General features: G+C 26.0%; 6 protein-coding genes across 6 annotated transcripts, besides 2 other annotated features; 3 read left to right on the top strand and 3 right to left on the bottom strand.

Annotated features, from left to right (window-relative positions):
* Positions 1 to 1,290: 1,290 nt before the first annotated feature.
* Positions 1,291 to 3,027, bottom strand: EHI_003040 (uncharacterized protein; the record flags this gene model as incomplete). The annotated part of the gene is made up of 1 exon (XM_001914051.1): positions 1,291 to 3,027. The coding sequence occupies one exon, from the start codon at positions 3,025 to 3,027 to the stop codon at positions 1,291 to 1,293; it is 1,737 nt and encodes a 578-aa protein (XP_001914086.1).
* A 358-nt stretch (positions 3,028 to 3,385) lies between these two features.
* On the top strand, positions 3,386 to 4,132 carry EHI_003030 (uncharacterized protein; the record flags this gene model as incomplete). The annotated part of the gene is made up of 1 exon (XM_001914050.1): positions 3,386 to 4,132. The coding sequence occupies one exon, from the start codon at positions 3,386 to 3,388 to the stop codon at positions 4,130 to 4,132; it is 747 nt and encodes a 248-aa protein (XP_001914085.1).
* Positions 4,133 to 4,887: 755 nt separating this feature from the next.
* Positions 4,888 to 5,457, bottom strand: EHI_003020 (Rab family GTPase; the record flags this gene model as incomplete). Its single annotated transcript, XM_001914049.1, has 1 exon — positions 4,888 to 5,457. The coding sequence occupies one exon, from the start codon at positions 5,455 to 5,457 to the stop codon at positions 4,888 to 4,890; it is 570 nt and encodes a 189-aa protein (XP_001914084.1).
* Positions 5,458 to 5,776: 319 nt separating this feature from the next.
* Positions 5,777 to 6,367: a repeat region.
* Positions 6,368 to 8,675: 2,308 nt separating this feature from the next.
* EHI_003010 (ubiquitin-conjugating enzyme family protein) lies at positions 8,676 to 9,233 on the top strand (the record flags this gene model as incomplete). Its single annotated transcript, XM_647877.1, has 1 exon — positions 8,676 to 9,233. The coding sequence occupies one exon, from the start codon at positions 8,676 to 8,678 to the stop codon at positions 9,231 to 9,233; it is 558 nt and encodes a 185-aa protein (XP_652969.1).
* An 848-nt stretch (positions 9,234 to 10,081) lies between these two features.
* EHI_003000 (uncharacterized protein) lies at positions 10,082 to 10,888 on the bottom strand (the record flags this gene model as incomplete). The annotated part of the gene is made up of 1 exon (XM_645850.2): positions 10,082 to 10,888. The coding sequence occupies one exon, from the start codon at positions 10,886 to 10,888 to the stop codon at positions 10,082 to 10,084; it is 807 nt and encodes a 268-aa protein (XP_650942.1).
* Positions 10,889 to 11,229: 341 nt separating this feature from the next.
* On the top strand, positions 11,230 to 13,503 carry EHI_002990 (vacuolar protein sorting 35; the record flags this gene model as incomplete). The annotated part of the gene is made up of 1 exon (XM_647875.2): positions 11,230 to 13,503. The coding sequence occupies one exon, from the start codon at positions 11,230 to 11,232 to the stop codon at positions 13,501 to 13,503; it is 2,274 nt and encodes a 757-aa protein (XP_652967.2).
* Positions 13,504 to 13,899: 396 nt separating this feature from the next.
* Positions 13,900 to 13,937: part of a repeat region that runs on past the window's edge.

The raw sequence follows: 13,937 nt of genomic DNA, 5'->3' as shown, positions 1-13,937 counted from the left end.
TTTTAATCATGGAATTAAATGTGGTGAGTTTTTGTAATTTTCACCCAGACAATTTTTATGTCATGAAGTTAAGAATGTGTGAAGTTAATTCCAATGAATATTTCTTCATAATATCAACTTTCACTGATGTGCTGTTTGTTATAGTATTGACAATTCATAACCAATACAATAAGGACATCTTTTTATCAATTGCTCACATTATTCTTCTCCATGCTCAAGTTTATCCAACATAGCAAATGAACATTAATTCACGTCTACTTCAAATATTATTTCATTAGACAATAGTTCAATTTAAATTATATAATTCAATTATTTGGTCTTGTATATTTTATTCACAAAAAAATGATTTTTGAGCATTATACATAAGTATTTTGAAATTTCACTTCTCAAAAATAAAAATGATACAATAACTTAAACAGAGAGTTAAATATGCATGACAATGTAAGTTATAATAAAATAATCAAAATGTATCTCCTTTATAATAACAAGTCTCACTAATTTTTACTATAGAATTAGTCAAATAATAACAACTAACATAACAATAAAACTTTATTATAACCAAGTTCATTGTATTTGTCATTTAGTTAAAATCATAATAATTATTTCATTCCAACAACTGTGAATATAACACGTAGATTAAAGAATTCTATCACACACTACAAAAGATGGAATAATAAAGTTGGATAATGACAATAATTGAATATAATTAAATCAAAATATAACATAATAATACTAATTTTAAAAATAAAAAAGACTTATAAAAATTCAATTAGAATAAGCAATCAAAATATTCGTGACATTACCAATAAATGTATTTAATTCTAAATAATCCTATCAACATTAAATACATTGAAACTAACTTTTATTTCATTAAAATATTAAGAGTTTGAATAACCCATACCACTAAATATTTAATGAATCAAAAGTAAAATGTAAATGATGAAAAAGAATAAATACATTCTTTCTTATCTTAAAAATAAACTCTCTTAAATATTTTTCTCTGCTTATTAAATAATCATTTAACACTCATAAAATTTAAGCTTCCAAGTCCAAATTAATCCTTTCACTTGTTAAACAATAATTGATTAAATATTTTTTGTTATAATGTACAATTACGTATTTTGATAATCTTTCAATCTAAACACAGACAAATTAATTATGTGTTAATAAACCACAGTCCAAAAGAAATAAATTCAAGATATGTGGGATGAACTTCAATGACATATCCCTTTAATATAAAAAATGGATAGAGAATTGTCTATAACAAAAAATTTGAATCAACACTCTAAATTATTTTGGAGGTTGTTTTGTCGTTGAAGATGAAAGAGCTGATATTAGCCTGAAATTTTTAAACCCATTTTTAAACTCTGTTGTTAGTGCATGAATCTTATTTTGATTAGCAGATAATGAAGAAGTTTTAGAAGTTAGTTTTTTTGTAACAGAATATATAGAAGCACACCACCTAGCTGAGCCAATAGTATGCATCATTGAAAACTGAGGATTAAGAAGTTGACCAAGTTCCTTAAATGACATAAATGAAGAATATCCTTTTTTATCCGAAAGATGACAGTTGTTAATAATCGTTTCAAGGCAAGTACGAAGCCCAACTTTCTTATGGATTAATTCAAGTATTTCATTTCCTGAAACTGAAAGGTCAACAACAAAACCTCTTATCTCTTTATTGAATGTATCTACAATAACAATCTTTGCATTAGAAGTATCACAAATCTCTTCAATAGATTTCTTGCATTGAACAGCCATCCCAAAAGATCGAAGTTTTGAAGATATGTAAAGAAGAAGAGACGAATTTGTTCTAACAGATATTTGAGGAACTAATATAATTTTTTGGTTACTAGAATGAAATTGAGCTCGTTTTTGCAGTGTTAAAGGAGTACGAAAAGGTAATTGAGATGAATAGCGAAGAAGAGGATTTGTTGGTATTCGTAACGGCTTATAATTCAAAGACTTTTCTATTGGTTGGTCAAGAAAATAAGACAAATCAACACAACTAAAGTTAAAATAAGAAAGGTTATCATTACTTGGTTCTAATAAGAGAAATACCAACTGTGCAAGAGCAGTCGAGTAAATCTTTTTGCGAGGAAATTGGAAATACAACTCATTTTGATCAGCATAAAATGTACTAGAAGGATAAGACGGCTGTGAGAGAAAGCATTCACCCTGTAGTTGAGTAATATACTTTGTTTTCATCAAAGACGGAGGAAGACACGGATGGATGAGAGAAGGAATTGATGTAGTTAGAATAAAACGATAATCCGTTTGAGAAGAAGTTCCGTATTTAACAGTAAGGTAAGAAGAAAGAACAAGACTAGGAAAAGTATCCAATAAGTACTTTATATTTTCAGGAAGTGCCTTGAAGAAATTGAGCGAAGTTTGGAAAGGGAAGGGAGATGACAAATAAGAACGTAATAATTGATCGAGCAAAGGAGAACAACGAGACAACGAAGAAGAAGTGGTAGAGAGAAATTCATGTACAGAAGAAATTGAAAAGGGAATCAATAATAAAGATGGGACTGACAAGATATCTTTTTGAAAAAAAGAAGAAATACCGTTAAAAGGTACTTCACGGTGAAGAGAAGGAATAACAGGGTCTGTCATAATAGTTGTACGAGGAAAGAGAAAGTCAATAAAAGCAATTTCATAACTTTCAGGATTAATAAATATAGTGTCAGCGCTTAAATTGCCATGATAAACACCATTTGAGTGGAGAATTGAAAGAGATTCAATTATTTGTCTAACAATACTAATCAAAATTGATTCCGTCATTTGTGATGACTTAAAAAAACAAGTCAAAGAAATGGGGGTAGAAGGGAGAGAGTAACGAATAACTGGAGTAGGTTGTGTTGAAACTAAGTAAACGTGGTGAGCTGGTGTTGAAATGCTATCAATACGGTCATACCTATCTTTGCTAAAGAAAGATATTTTTGAAAAGTAGTAATAACAATGATCGATAGTGTTGTAGTAGATATTAATATCAGAAGAAGGGATATAAGTTTTAGGAATATCCATTAATTCATCTTTATAATTGATTAATTTATAGATCCCGAAATGAAAAACAAGAAAAATGGGATATAAAACATATATAAGAAAAGTTGTTATTCAAAGAAGTTCAAATACAAAAAGAAATGGGATAAGAAAGAAGGAGAAAGAATAGAGAAGAAAAGAAAAGAAAAGAAGTTGAAAAGAGGTGCAGAAGAAAAAATACAAGAGTCTTAATCCATCTATTTAATGAATAATGATCAAGTGTGAACATAAAATCAAGAAAAAAGAAAAAAAGTGACCAATGAGAAAGAAGATAAAAAGATAAAAATAGTTGAGGGAACAAATAAAAGGAGATCGGAACTAGAGAAGAAGAAGGATAATAAATATGGGAGAAGTAGTCAAAAGAACGGAACGAAGTGAGATTCTAAAAGAAAGGAAAAGGAGTAGTCGAAATGATGAGACGATCAATTTTGATGCTATGATATATTTATTAGTTAAAGAAGGATATGAAGTAATTGTTAAAAGGTCAAAAAAGACAAGTAAAACAATTAAAATGCTTCTTCCAGAAAGTATTAGTAAAAATGGAAATGTTCTGAAAGTTCAAGATATTTGTTTACTTTCAAACACTCTTTTAAACACACTTGGATATACAAGAATAGACTCTGAAAGAATTAAAGAAATGACAAAGAAACAAGCGAAACGTACACAAGAAGCACAAATAAATAATGGAGTTATTTCATTACTTGTTAATGAAGGATATACATTTTCTGAGAAGAAAGTTAAAACAGCACATTTGACTGAAAGACTCATTAGAATTACAAGTGTTTGTAAAGATGGTGAAATATTTGGAAGAGATGAATTAATTGAAATGGGGAAATTAACTCTTCGTCTTATGGAGCAACATCAAACTGATACTCTTATTCAATTTAATCAAAACACATTATTTAATTCACCATCTTCTTTCCTTTCTTTTACTAATCTTCCACTATCATCCTCAAATGTGATTCTACCACCAACACAACCTATAAACTTAAATTATCTCCATGACATTCCTTATTTCAATCTATTAAATTATGACTATTCTTATGACAACACTGATCTTATCCCTTTCTATTCTTTTCTTCCTTTTTAATTTTATTTGTTTTTTCTTTCTTTATCTTTATTAAAATTTTAAACATTTCAATAATTTGGATATACCTAAGGAAAGAAAAAAGCTTATTGTAATTCTTTATTATCAAAGTCCAAAGAAATGCTTTGTGGTGTTTATTAGATATAAATTAATAATAATTATTAACAGAAAATAGAGAAGAAACCCTTAAAAAAAAAATAGGTTTTAGAAAACAACTAAAAAGTAAGAGTGTGACTTTACAATGGCTAGACGAACAAAGAAAGTAGGTATTGTTGGTAAATACGGAACAAGATATGGTGCTTCTCTTCGTAAAGTCATCAAGAAAATTGAAATTGCACAACACTCTAAATATGTTTGTCCATTCTGTTGTAAAGAAGCAGTAAGAAGAACAGCATGTGGAATTTGGGAATGCAAAGGATGTAAGAAACAAATTGCAGGAGGAGCATACACTTTGTCAACCATTTCAGGAGCCACAGTTAGATCAACTGTTAGAAGATTAAGAGATGCTAAGAATTCTCAATAAGTGTGTTAGAAAGTGGTGATTTAAATCTTCTGTATTAAGTTTTGTGTTATATTTTTAAGAAGATAAAATTTTTCAGAGAGAAAGGATAAGAAGAAGAAAAATAAAAACAAAATAAGTTTTAATGAAGAAAAGAAACAATACATAGAAGTGAAACATTTTAAGTTAATAAATTCATCTTTTTCTCTTTTATTTCATTCATACACATAATATTTAAATGATAATAAACGTACATAAATTAACAACACACATTTTGTGAATGTGAATCATTTAATTCGTGTTGGAGTTGTTCATCACTTTCATCATCATTTGAAATATGTAACTTACTAGCAATAGTTTCAAAAACATTTGAAACACCATCACCAGTTTTAGCAGAAATAAGACACCAAGAACAATGTAGTTCATTAGCTAAAGCTTTTATTTCTTGCTGCGTGACAGATGGTTGAGGTAAATCATTTTTATTTCCAACAATAATAATAGCAACATCCATACCAACCGTATTAACAAGACTGTTGTACCACGTTTTGATGTTATAAAAACTGTCACGATTATCTAAACCAAAAACAATTAAACAACCATTTGTGTTTCTATAATACATTGACACTAAAGAACGATATCGTTCTTGACTTGCTGTATCCCATAAAGCAACTTGTGTCATTTTGCCATCAATAAGAAACTCATGCATATAAAAATTAGCACCAACAGTAGACTCGGTTGTTGGTGAAAATGTGTTATTAATAAATCTGGAAAGAAGGCTCGTTTTTCCAACACCAGAATCTCCTATTAATGATACTTTAACTTGTTTCATCTTCTTTCTTTTTCTATTAGTTCTTATTTTCTTAAAATTTTCTTACTTTGTACATTCTCTTTTATTTTGTTAAAAATTACCTCTTAAAAGATAATACAAAAATTAGCACAAATCTTCCCATTTGTTATTAACACTTCTTAGTTCACATAACCCATTATGCAAAGGATATAATGTTTCTTGAGAATTAATAATCAAGGATAGGTTTGTTACTTTTTTATTTATTCTTTTTTATATCCTTTAACCTGGTTTTTACTAATCTTTATTCTTTTCATTTTTCTTGTTATTCTAAAAATTTTTTTATTTCTTTTCTATCCTTTTCTTTTCATGAATTTGATTCAATTGATTTTAATAATCCTCCAAAATGTATTAATAATGATAAAATGGTTATAACTTACAATAAAGGTTTATTTGTTAGTGACAATTCATTCAATAATAGAAGATAATATATATAATATCAAAATATGAAAGAAAAGAAAGGATATATCATAGATGTTGTTATATGTCAAGATAATAATTTAGAATTAAATTAAATTCATAAAATAAATAAGTACAAAGAATTACAAGAGAAAATAAGAAATAATAGAGAAATAATATATGTAGAAATAATACTTGTTATATTATCAATAAATGGATTAATTCACAAAGAGTCAGCAAGAAGATTAAAAGTACTGAAATTATAATTAGACTTCCCCCAATATCCTACGAACAATAATTATAAAAAAGTATGAAAGACTTAATGTTTTACACATTCAATTCTGACAGCACAATAGAAGAAGAACAATCTAATGCGAGCACGCTAGAAATTAACTCTATTACACCAATAGAGCATATTGAAGAAAGTGAAATAAACACTTCTCAATATGAAGAAAATCCAATAATGGATATATCTAATATTTGTTTTTTTTTTCTTCTCCATCCTTTTCTTTTCTCTTATTCATATTCTTCCTTTCTTTTTTACATTATTATTTTATTCACTCTATTAACTTAATTATTACTTCCTTTTTGAGTTATTCATTTTATTTTCTTTTTACTGTGTAATGAGGAGAAAATTGTTATGTAAAAACACCAATAAACAGTTATAATAATTACAACAAATAACATTTGAATAATTATCAAAATGGAAGAATGACATTTTTGAAAGAATAATTGATTTGATATTTAACAATGAAACAAAGATATTTAAGAATATTGATTATTAAAATTGTATATTCTCAATAAAATGGTTAAGAAAGTCAATAAATAGAAGAGACAATTAAATGATAAATATAATGGAAACACATGACAGTAACTGATGATAGTAAAAGAATAATGTACTAAAATAGAGAAAGAAGGTTAATATTTATAAATGAAAATAAATGGATAGATATAAATAATAAACTATCAATGAGAGATAAATGAAATAAGATAAATACAAAATAAGCATATAGAAAAGAGAGAAGATATGGAATGGAGTTAATAAAAGAAGCAAAAAGAATAATGAAAGGTATATTGAATTAAAAATGATAACGATGTACAAAAGAAAAAGAAGAAGTAAAAGATATGATGTAGTACAGAAAAAAATGAATAAAAAGAGAAAAAAAGAAAATGAAATACAGAATAAAGGAAATAAATAACAAATAATAAGAATAAAGAAGAATAGACTAATGGAAATAAATTACAATAACAAAAGAAAGATATTAATAACATTTCTATCAATAATAATTAAATTAAATGAGGAATTCTTTTCAATAAACAAACAACAATAATGAAGAAAGAGTGAAAATAAAAAATATAGAAATAAAATAGAAGAGATACAATTTATAATATAGTATAATATAATATCAAAAACCAAGAATGATAAATAATTAAAATAAAAAAAATGAATAATATGTTTATTTCATTATATCAAATTGAAATATAATTATGAATTACTAACAATCAAACAACTAATAGAATAAAATACAATAAATTGAAGAAAAGAACGTTTGTTGATAAAATAAGATTTAAAATAACAACAAATATTTAATAAATAATAATAAATATATAACATTCAAACAAATTATACACATAAGAATATGATTAATACAAATAAAAAAGAAATAAATGAAAAATTCAATTAATATTTATATTCAACTAATACAGACCAAAATAGAAATTAAAAGATAGAATAGAAAAAGAGTTAAAAGGAGAATAGTACTGATTGAATATTTGAAAACAGAAATAAGAAATAAGTGAAAAATCAATAAAAGAAAATGTATTATCAATTTGGATAGAATAAAAATAAAAGAAAAATAACACAAGAAAATAGTTTAAAGTGAATAAATACAAATATAGTTGTATATTCCAATAGTAATTATAAGAAATACAAGAAATGTATTACTAACTTAATTTATAAAAGTTGATTTAGCATATAATGAAAAAAAACTTGAAATATTATATAAATAGTACAACAAATATCATACATACTATTAATATACAGAATAATGAAAAAGAGACAAAAGGATTGATATATCGAAGAGAAGTAATAATTATTTCAATAATAAGGAAATATCTTGAAGAAATACAAAATATCATTTTACAATATCAACTTCATTGAATAACATCAACATTTTGTTCAATTACATTTCATTATAATAATGAATTGTGAATAGAAATATTATGAAATAGTATACAAAAAAATACACACTGATATAGACTATGTTCAAAATGAAAATACAACATCAACACATTTGAATGAATTAAATAATACAAAAATTAGAAGAGAAAGTAATGAATATGAAGATAAAACAATAGGAAATAATCCAATTGTAATAAGTAATGTATTGAATTATTCTTAAATTAACAATAAGAAATGAAATAAACATATGAATAATACAAATGAGAGATAATATATAATAATTATAATGATGGCAGTTTTGGTGATGTAAATACGTAATAAAATACATCAGTTAAATAATCAAATCAATGAGTGAGATACAATGATCATAACAACAGTAATTATAATATTATAACTTCTCAAAACAATGAAAATTGAATATAACAATAAATGTCATTAATTTGACTACATTTATAAGTAAAAAAAAGGCAAATTCCACGTGTCTTAAACAGCCAACCAAATGATGTTTCATAAACTTTTATATTCTTTTAAAAAATAAATGTAATACAAAGTATTAACCATCTTAAAAATAAAAACTAAAAATTTTATTCTAAGAATTGAGGGAATGAACAAGTTAAAGAAAATGATCAAGGAACAAACTCCTACAAATGTAACTCCAGAAAAAACACCATCACCTAATGGAGACGGACAACAAAGTGGAATTAGTAAAGTCGCTCGTGCTAGACTTCAAAAAGATTTTGCTGAGTATGAACCAATTCCTGGTTGTATATTTGAACAAGTAGATAAGAACGATATTACTAAGTTCAAACTCTCAATTTCTCCTTTAGAAGGATATTATCAAGGAGGAAAATGGTCATTTTTGTTTGAATGCCCACGTGATTATCCTAATAATCCACCTAAAGTTACTTGTGTTACTCCAATTTATCATCCAAACATTGATTTAGAAGGTCATGTCTGTTTGTCTACTCTTAGATTAGATAAAGACTGGTCACCAGTTTCTACTTTAAATCACGTTGTATGTGGTTTACTTTCATTGTTCCTTGAACCTAATCCAGATGATCCATTAAACACTGAAGCTGGAGAAACAATGAAACGAGACATCAATGAATTTGTCAGACTTGTCAATAAGACTATGAAAGGAGGACGCTTTTTCGGTAAAGATTTCCCACGTTTCAAATGAATTTTTTCTTGTTGTTTTTATTTTCAATTTGAGTTTTTGAACATTCTTTATTTCTTCACAATTACTTTAAAATTATATTTCACAATAGCCAAACTTTTGTTTATTTTGTTCTACAAAAATTACGGTAAACCATTATTCAATTCAGCTATTCTCTCCTTCTTATTAGACATTGGTTAGTTGAAGTGAATTAAATATATTAAATAGGTGTAGTTATAAAGATATGAATTTAAAATAAAACAATAACATTACTTTATTTAGTAAGTTTGTTTTATTCAATTATTGGTTTTAAAGAATTAATATAAAGAAAGGATGTGGTATGAAATAATATTAAAAAAACATTTTTAGTTGTAAGTTACAAATAAAAGATATTATTTGGTTAAAATTGAATTTGGTAATATTGTTGTATTAATATTTAGTCATGTTTTACTGAAGTGAAGTATTAAAATTTGCAGATATGTAATCATTTTCAATGCATTTGTTATATTCAAATATATTAAGTTTAATACAATGTCATAAAGAATAAGAAGAGAATATTGCATCAATACAACATTTAATTTGTTATTAAATGCATTTCTAGTATTAGTATATTACGTCTATAATAAGAATAAATATTTATGTTAGTTGTCATTTGAGTAATAGCAGTATTATTTCTTGAATAATAGTTAAGTGATGTTATTACTCTCAAATAATTGTTTAAAGAAATCACTAAACCAAATAAGGTATTTTCTTGTCTCATCTATTCATCTAAAAATGTATACTGATTGTTTAGAAGAATTTGATACATTAATAAATAAAGTTAATTTTCTTTATTGAATTAAATGAATATTTGTTTAATTTAATGTATTCAATTAATGAGTCGTTTCGTTAAGACAGTATTTCTCAATTGCCTTAGCAACCCCACTGTTTTCACATCTGTCTGTTACTAATCTACCTTCTTTTACTCGATCCTCTGCTTGACCCATAACCACAGGATATCCTACAACATCAAGCATTGGAACATCATTCATAGCATCTCCAATAGCCATGACATCTTTTAAATCAATACCAAGCATTTTAGCAAGTGTTTTGACGGCATGTCCTTTTGTTGCATCACTCTTAGTGATTTCGATGAATGTAGATTGTGATTCTGTAACAACAATACCATCAATGCCAGTGAATAATTGCATCCATTTCATCTTTTCTTCTTTAGAATGAGCTATTGATAATATTTTAGTCACTTTATTTAGATGAAAAACATTCTCTCCTATTTCTTGTGCTTTAACACCAATTTTCTTTTCATAAGACTCGGTTAAGTCTATTTTTCTTTCTACAAAATATTCATCTCTGATATAGAATTGTGCATAGACATTGTTCTCTTTAATAATTTTATTGATTTTTTTCAATTGTTCTTCATTAATTTCACTCTCAAAGACTATTTCATTTCCATGACATATCATTGCACCATTATAACAAATTAAATATTCATTTTGTATCCCAACTTGTTCTGCAACTTTTATCGCACTATTTCTCATTCTTCCTGTTGAAATACAAACATAAATTCCTTTTTTAAGTGCTTTTTGAATAGTATTAATGTTTTCTTGTGGAATATAAAAGTGTTCAGGATTTGATGTATCCATTAATGTTCCATCAATGTCAATACAAACCAATTGTGCCATTTGATTTTTAAAGTTCTCTTTCCTTACAAGGGGAGAGTTTTGATAATGAATGATATGAAATGTGACAATATAATCTTATTTAATTTAAAATCTGAAACACTAAGAGTCTTACTCACTTTATTTAAGAAAAGAATGTGATAATTTTAAAGAGATTGTGGTAGTTGAAAAGAAAGTCTAAGAGAGGAAAGAGATAAAGTGTATTTAATATAAGAAATTTGGTTTGATAATATCAAAAAGCAAATAAAAAAGAAAATAATGTTATTATAAGAAACAGAAAAAAAAGTTCAAAGCAGAAAATTCTTTAAAAGAACTAAAAAATAATTATCAGAACAACATAAATAATGAGTCGTCCACAACGAGATAGTGTATTTTACTCAGAAGAAGAACAAGGGAATGAAGTTAAAAGAATATTACGAGTGATTGATACTGAATCAGAGATTATGAATGCTGCATTAAATAATAAAGATTTAAGTAAAGCAATTGGATGTTGTGATACAATAGGGAAAGAATTAAGAACTATTTCACTTGCACCAAAGAATTATTATCATCTTTATCTTGCTGCACAAAATGCATTTACACCATTATTTATGTTTTTAAAAGATGAATATGAAGGATCATTACTTGCATTATATGAACAAGTCCAATATATTTATTATGCAGTTCCAAGATTATATTTGATGTGTTGTGTAGGAGCAGCAGCTGTTAAAAGAAAAGCAGCAGCTGTAAATGCATTAATGAAAGATTTAGTTGAAATGTGTCGAGCGGTTCAACATCCAACAAAAGGATTATTTGTAAGAAGTTATTTAATGGATATGTTAAAAGATAAACTTCCAGATGGAAATACTACAGGAGAAGGAAATGGATGTTTAATGGATTCAGTTGATTTCTTATTAGTTAATTTTATTGAAATGAATAAATTAACAGTCAGACTTCAAGCAGGTGTCAGAGATAAAGAAAAGAAAGTTGATGAAGAACGACAACTTCTTCAATTAGTATCAAGAAATATTCAATTCTTAAGTAATTTAGAAGGAATGACATATGACATTTATAGAACTTCTATCATGCCAAGAGTGATGGATCAAATTATTTCTTGTGGTGATCTTCATGCACAAGAATTTTTAATGGATGTAGTTATATCTGCATTTCCACCTCATTATCATGTTGGTACGTTAGAAGAATTATTAAGATGTTTCCCATCTCTTCATAAACAACTTGACACTAGACCATTATTATTAAATTTAATGAAAGTACTTGTAAATTTCATTAAAAGTGAAGAAACTACTCTTGATCCATTAACACAACGAATTAATATATTCCAAATCTTTAGTACAATGTTAGTTAATATTTGTAAAAAGAGAAGTGTCATTGCAGCAGATTTCCTTGCTATTATGGCACAATTTGAAGAACTTCAAATGGCATGGTATAAAGATGATTATACTCGTTGTTATAAACAAACTGCAACAATTTATGAAATGGTTTCTAATTATTTACCAGAAACTGGATTAGATCAATATGCAATTACTCATTTAATGAGATTATTACAATTATCATTAACATCATTTGGAGTTAAAGAAATGTTAAATATTTATGGATTTAGAAATTCTATTTCATTACTTCCATATTCAAAAAGAAAAACACTTGCTAGTGATATTGTTACTCGATGTGTTACATTAAATGAACTCATTGAAACTAAAGAATATGCTAGTAATATGTTAGAAGTTATTATTGATTTAATTAGTAAAGTTCAAGATCAACCAGATGATATAAAAGAGGAAGAAATTGGAGTTGATGTAGAAAATGCATGTAGATTACTTCCATTAATTGGAGGAGATGCAGAAATGTTTGAAAGTATATTAACATTGTTTAAAGATAAGATGACAGGAGATGCTATTAGAATTAAATATCTTGCTGCGCCATTAATTTTTGTTGCACTTAGAAGAAGAAAAGAAGAAAAATCAGTCAAATTCATCTTTTCATTTGTATTAGCAATTTCAAAAATGGTAGCTAAACTTGAACATTATGTTTTAGCATTTAAACTTTCATTATATTGTGGTATTGGAGCATGTGAAGCTGGTATAGAAAAATACATGTATTTCTTTAAAAATGCATTTGAATTATATGAAAATATTCCAGAAAGTAAAATTCAACAAGAATGTATTACTATGGCAATTGGAGTCTTAACTACACTCAAATTAACAAAAGAAGATTTTATTGTTATTAGAGATATGATTATGAAAACAGTTAAATATCTAATTAAAACACCAATGAGATGTGAAATGATGTGTAAAATTGCTAGTTTAGATATTAAGAATAATAGTAATGTAGAAGATAAAGAACATTGTATTGACACTCTTAATAAAGCAAGAAAAGAAATAGAAAGAATTATTGATGAAGAAGAAAAAAAGAAAGTACTAATCATGTTTGTCAATTACTACATTTATTTCTTCCCATTACTTGACCAAATCACAGCTGATCAAATTACTCAAATAATTACCGAGATAAAAGAAAATAAAGAACAATTGGATGATGCTCAAACAACTATTTTCACTAATATAATGAATAGTATTACTATTTCAGCTCAAGAAAATACTAAGTTTGCTGACATTCAACTTTAACATGAACTTAAAACGGAGGTTTCTTCCTTACACTCACAATAACTTAATTTAAATTCCTTTGAGAAATCATTTTTAAGGATTTTTTTTATTTTTTTCAAATTTATTTTTGTTTTATTTCGCTTTTGTTTTTTTTTATCATTCAGATTAAATTCTTCTTTTATATGGAGAAAATATCCCATTTTTAAATAAAAATAATCATTACATGAAACAAAAGAGATTTAAAGAGAATAAACAATATTATAGATGAAATAATATACACTAAAAATGTTTAATACAAATAAGATGGTTCATAGATATGATCATTTTGAAAATAGACATTGGTACAATTGTTGGAACATATATGTTGTCATCAAAATTACTATTATCCTAATAGAAGATATAAACAATATCAATACAAAAACAGAAACAATCAGAAGATGATAAAAAGAAGTAAA

Source organism: Entamoeba histolytica, genomic scaffold (genome assembly GCF_000208925.1).
Source record: "Entamoeba histolytica HM-1:IMSS scf_1104750516307 genomic scaffold, whole genome shotgun sequence".
Classification (NCBI taxonomy): Eukaryota; Evosea; order Mastigamoebida; family Endamoebidae; genus Entamoeba; species Entamoeba histolytica.
The sequence above is the reverse complement of the archived record's forward strand: the minus strand, read 5'-3'. Positions and strand labels throughout refer to the sequence as shown.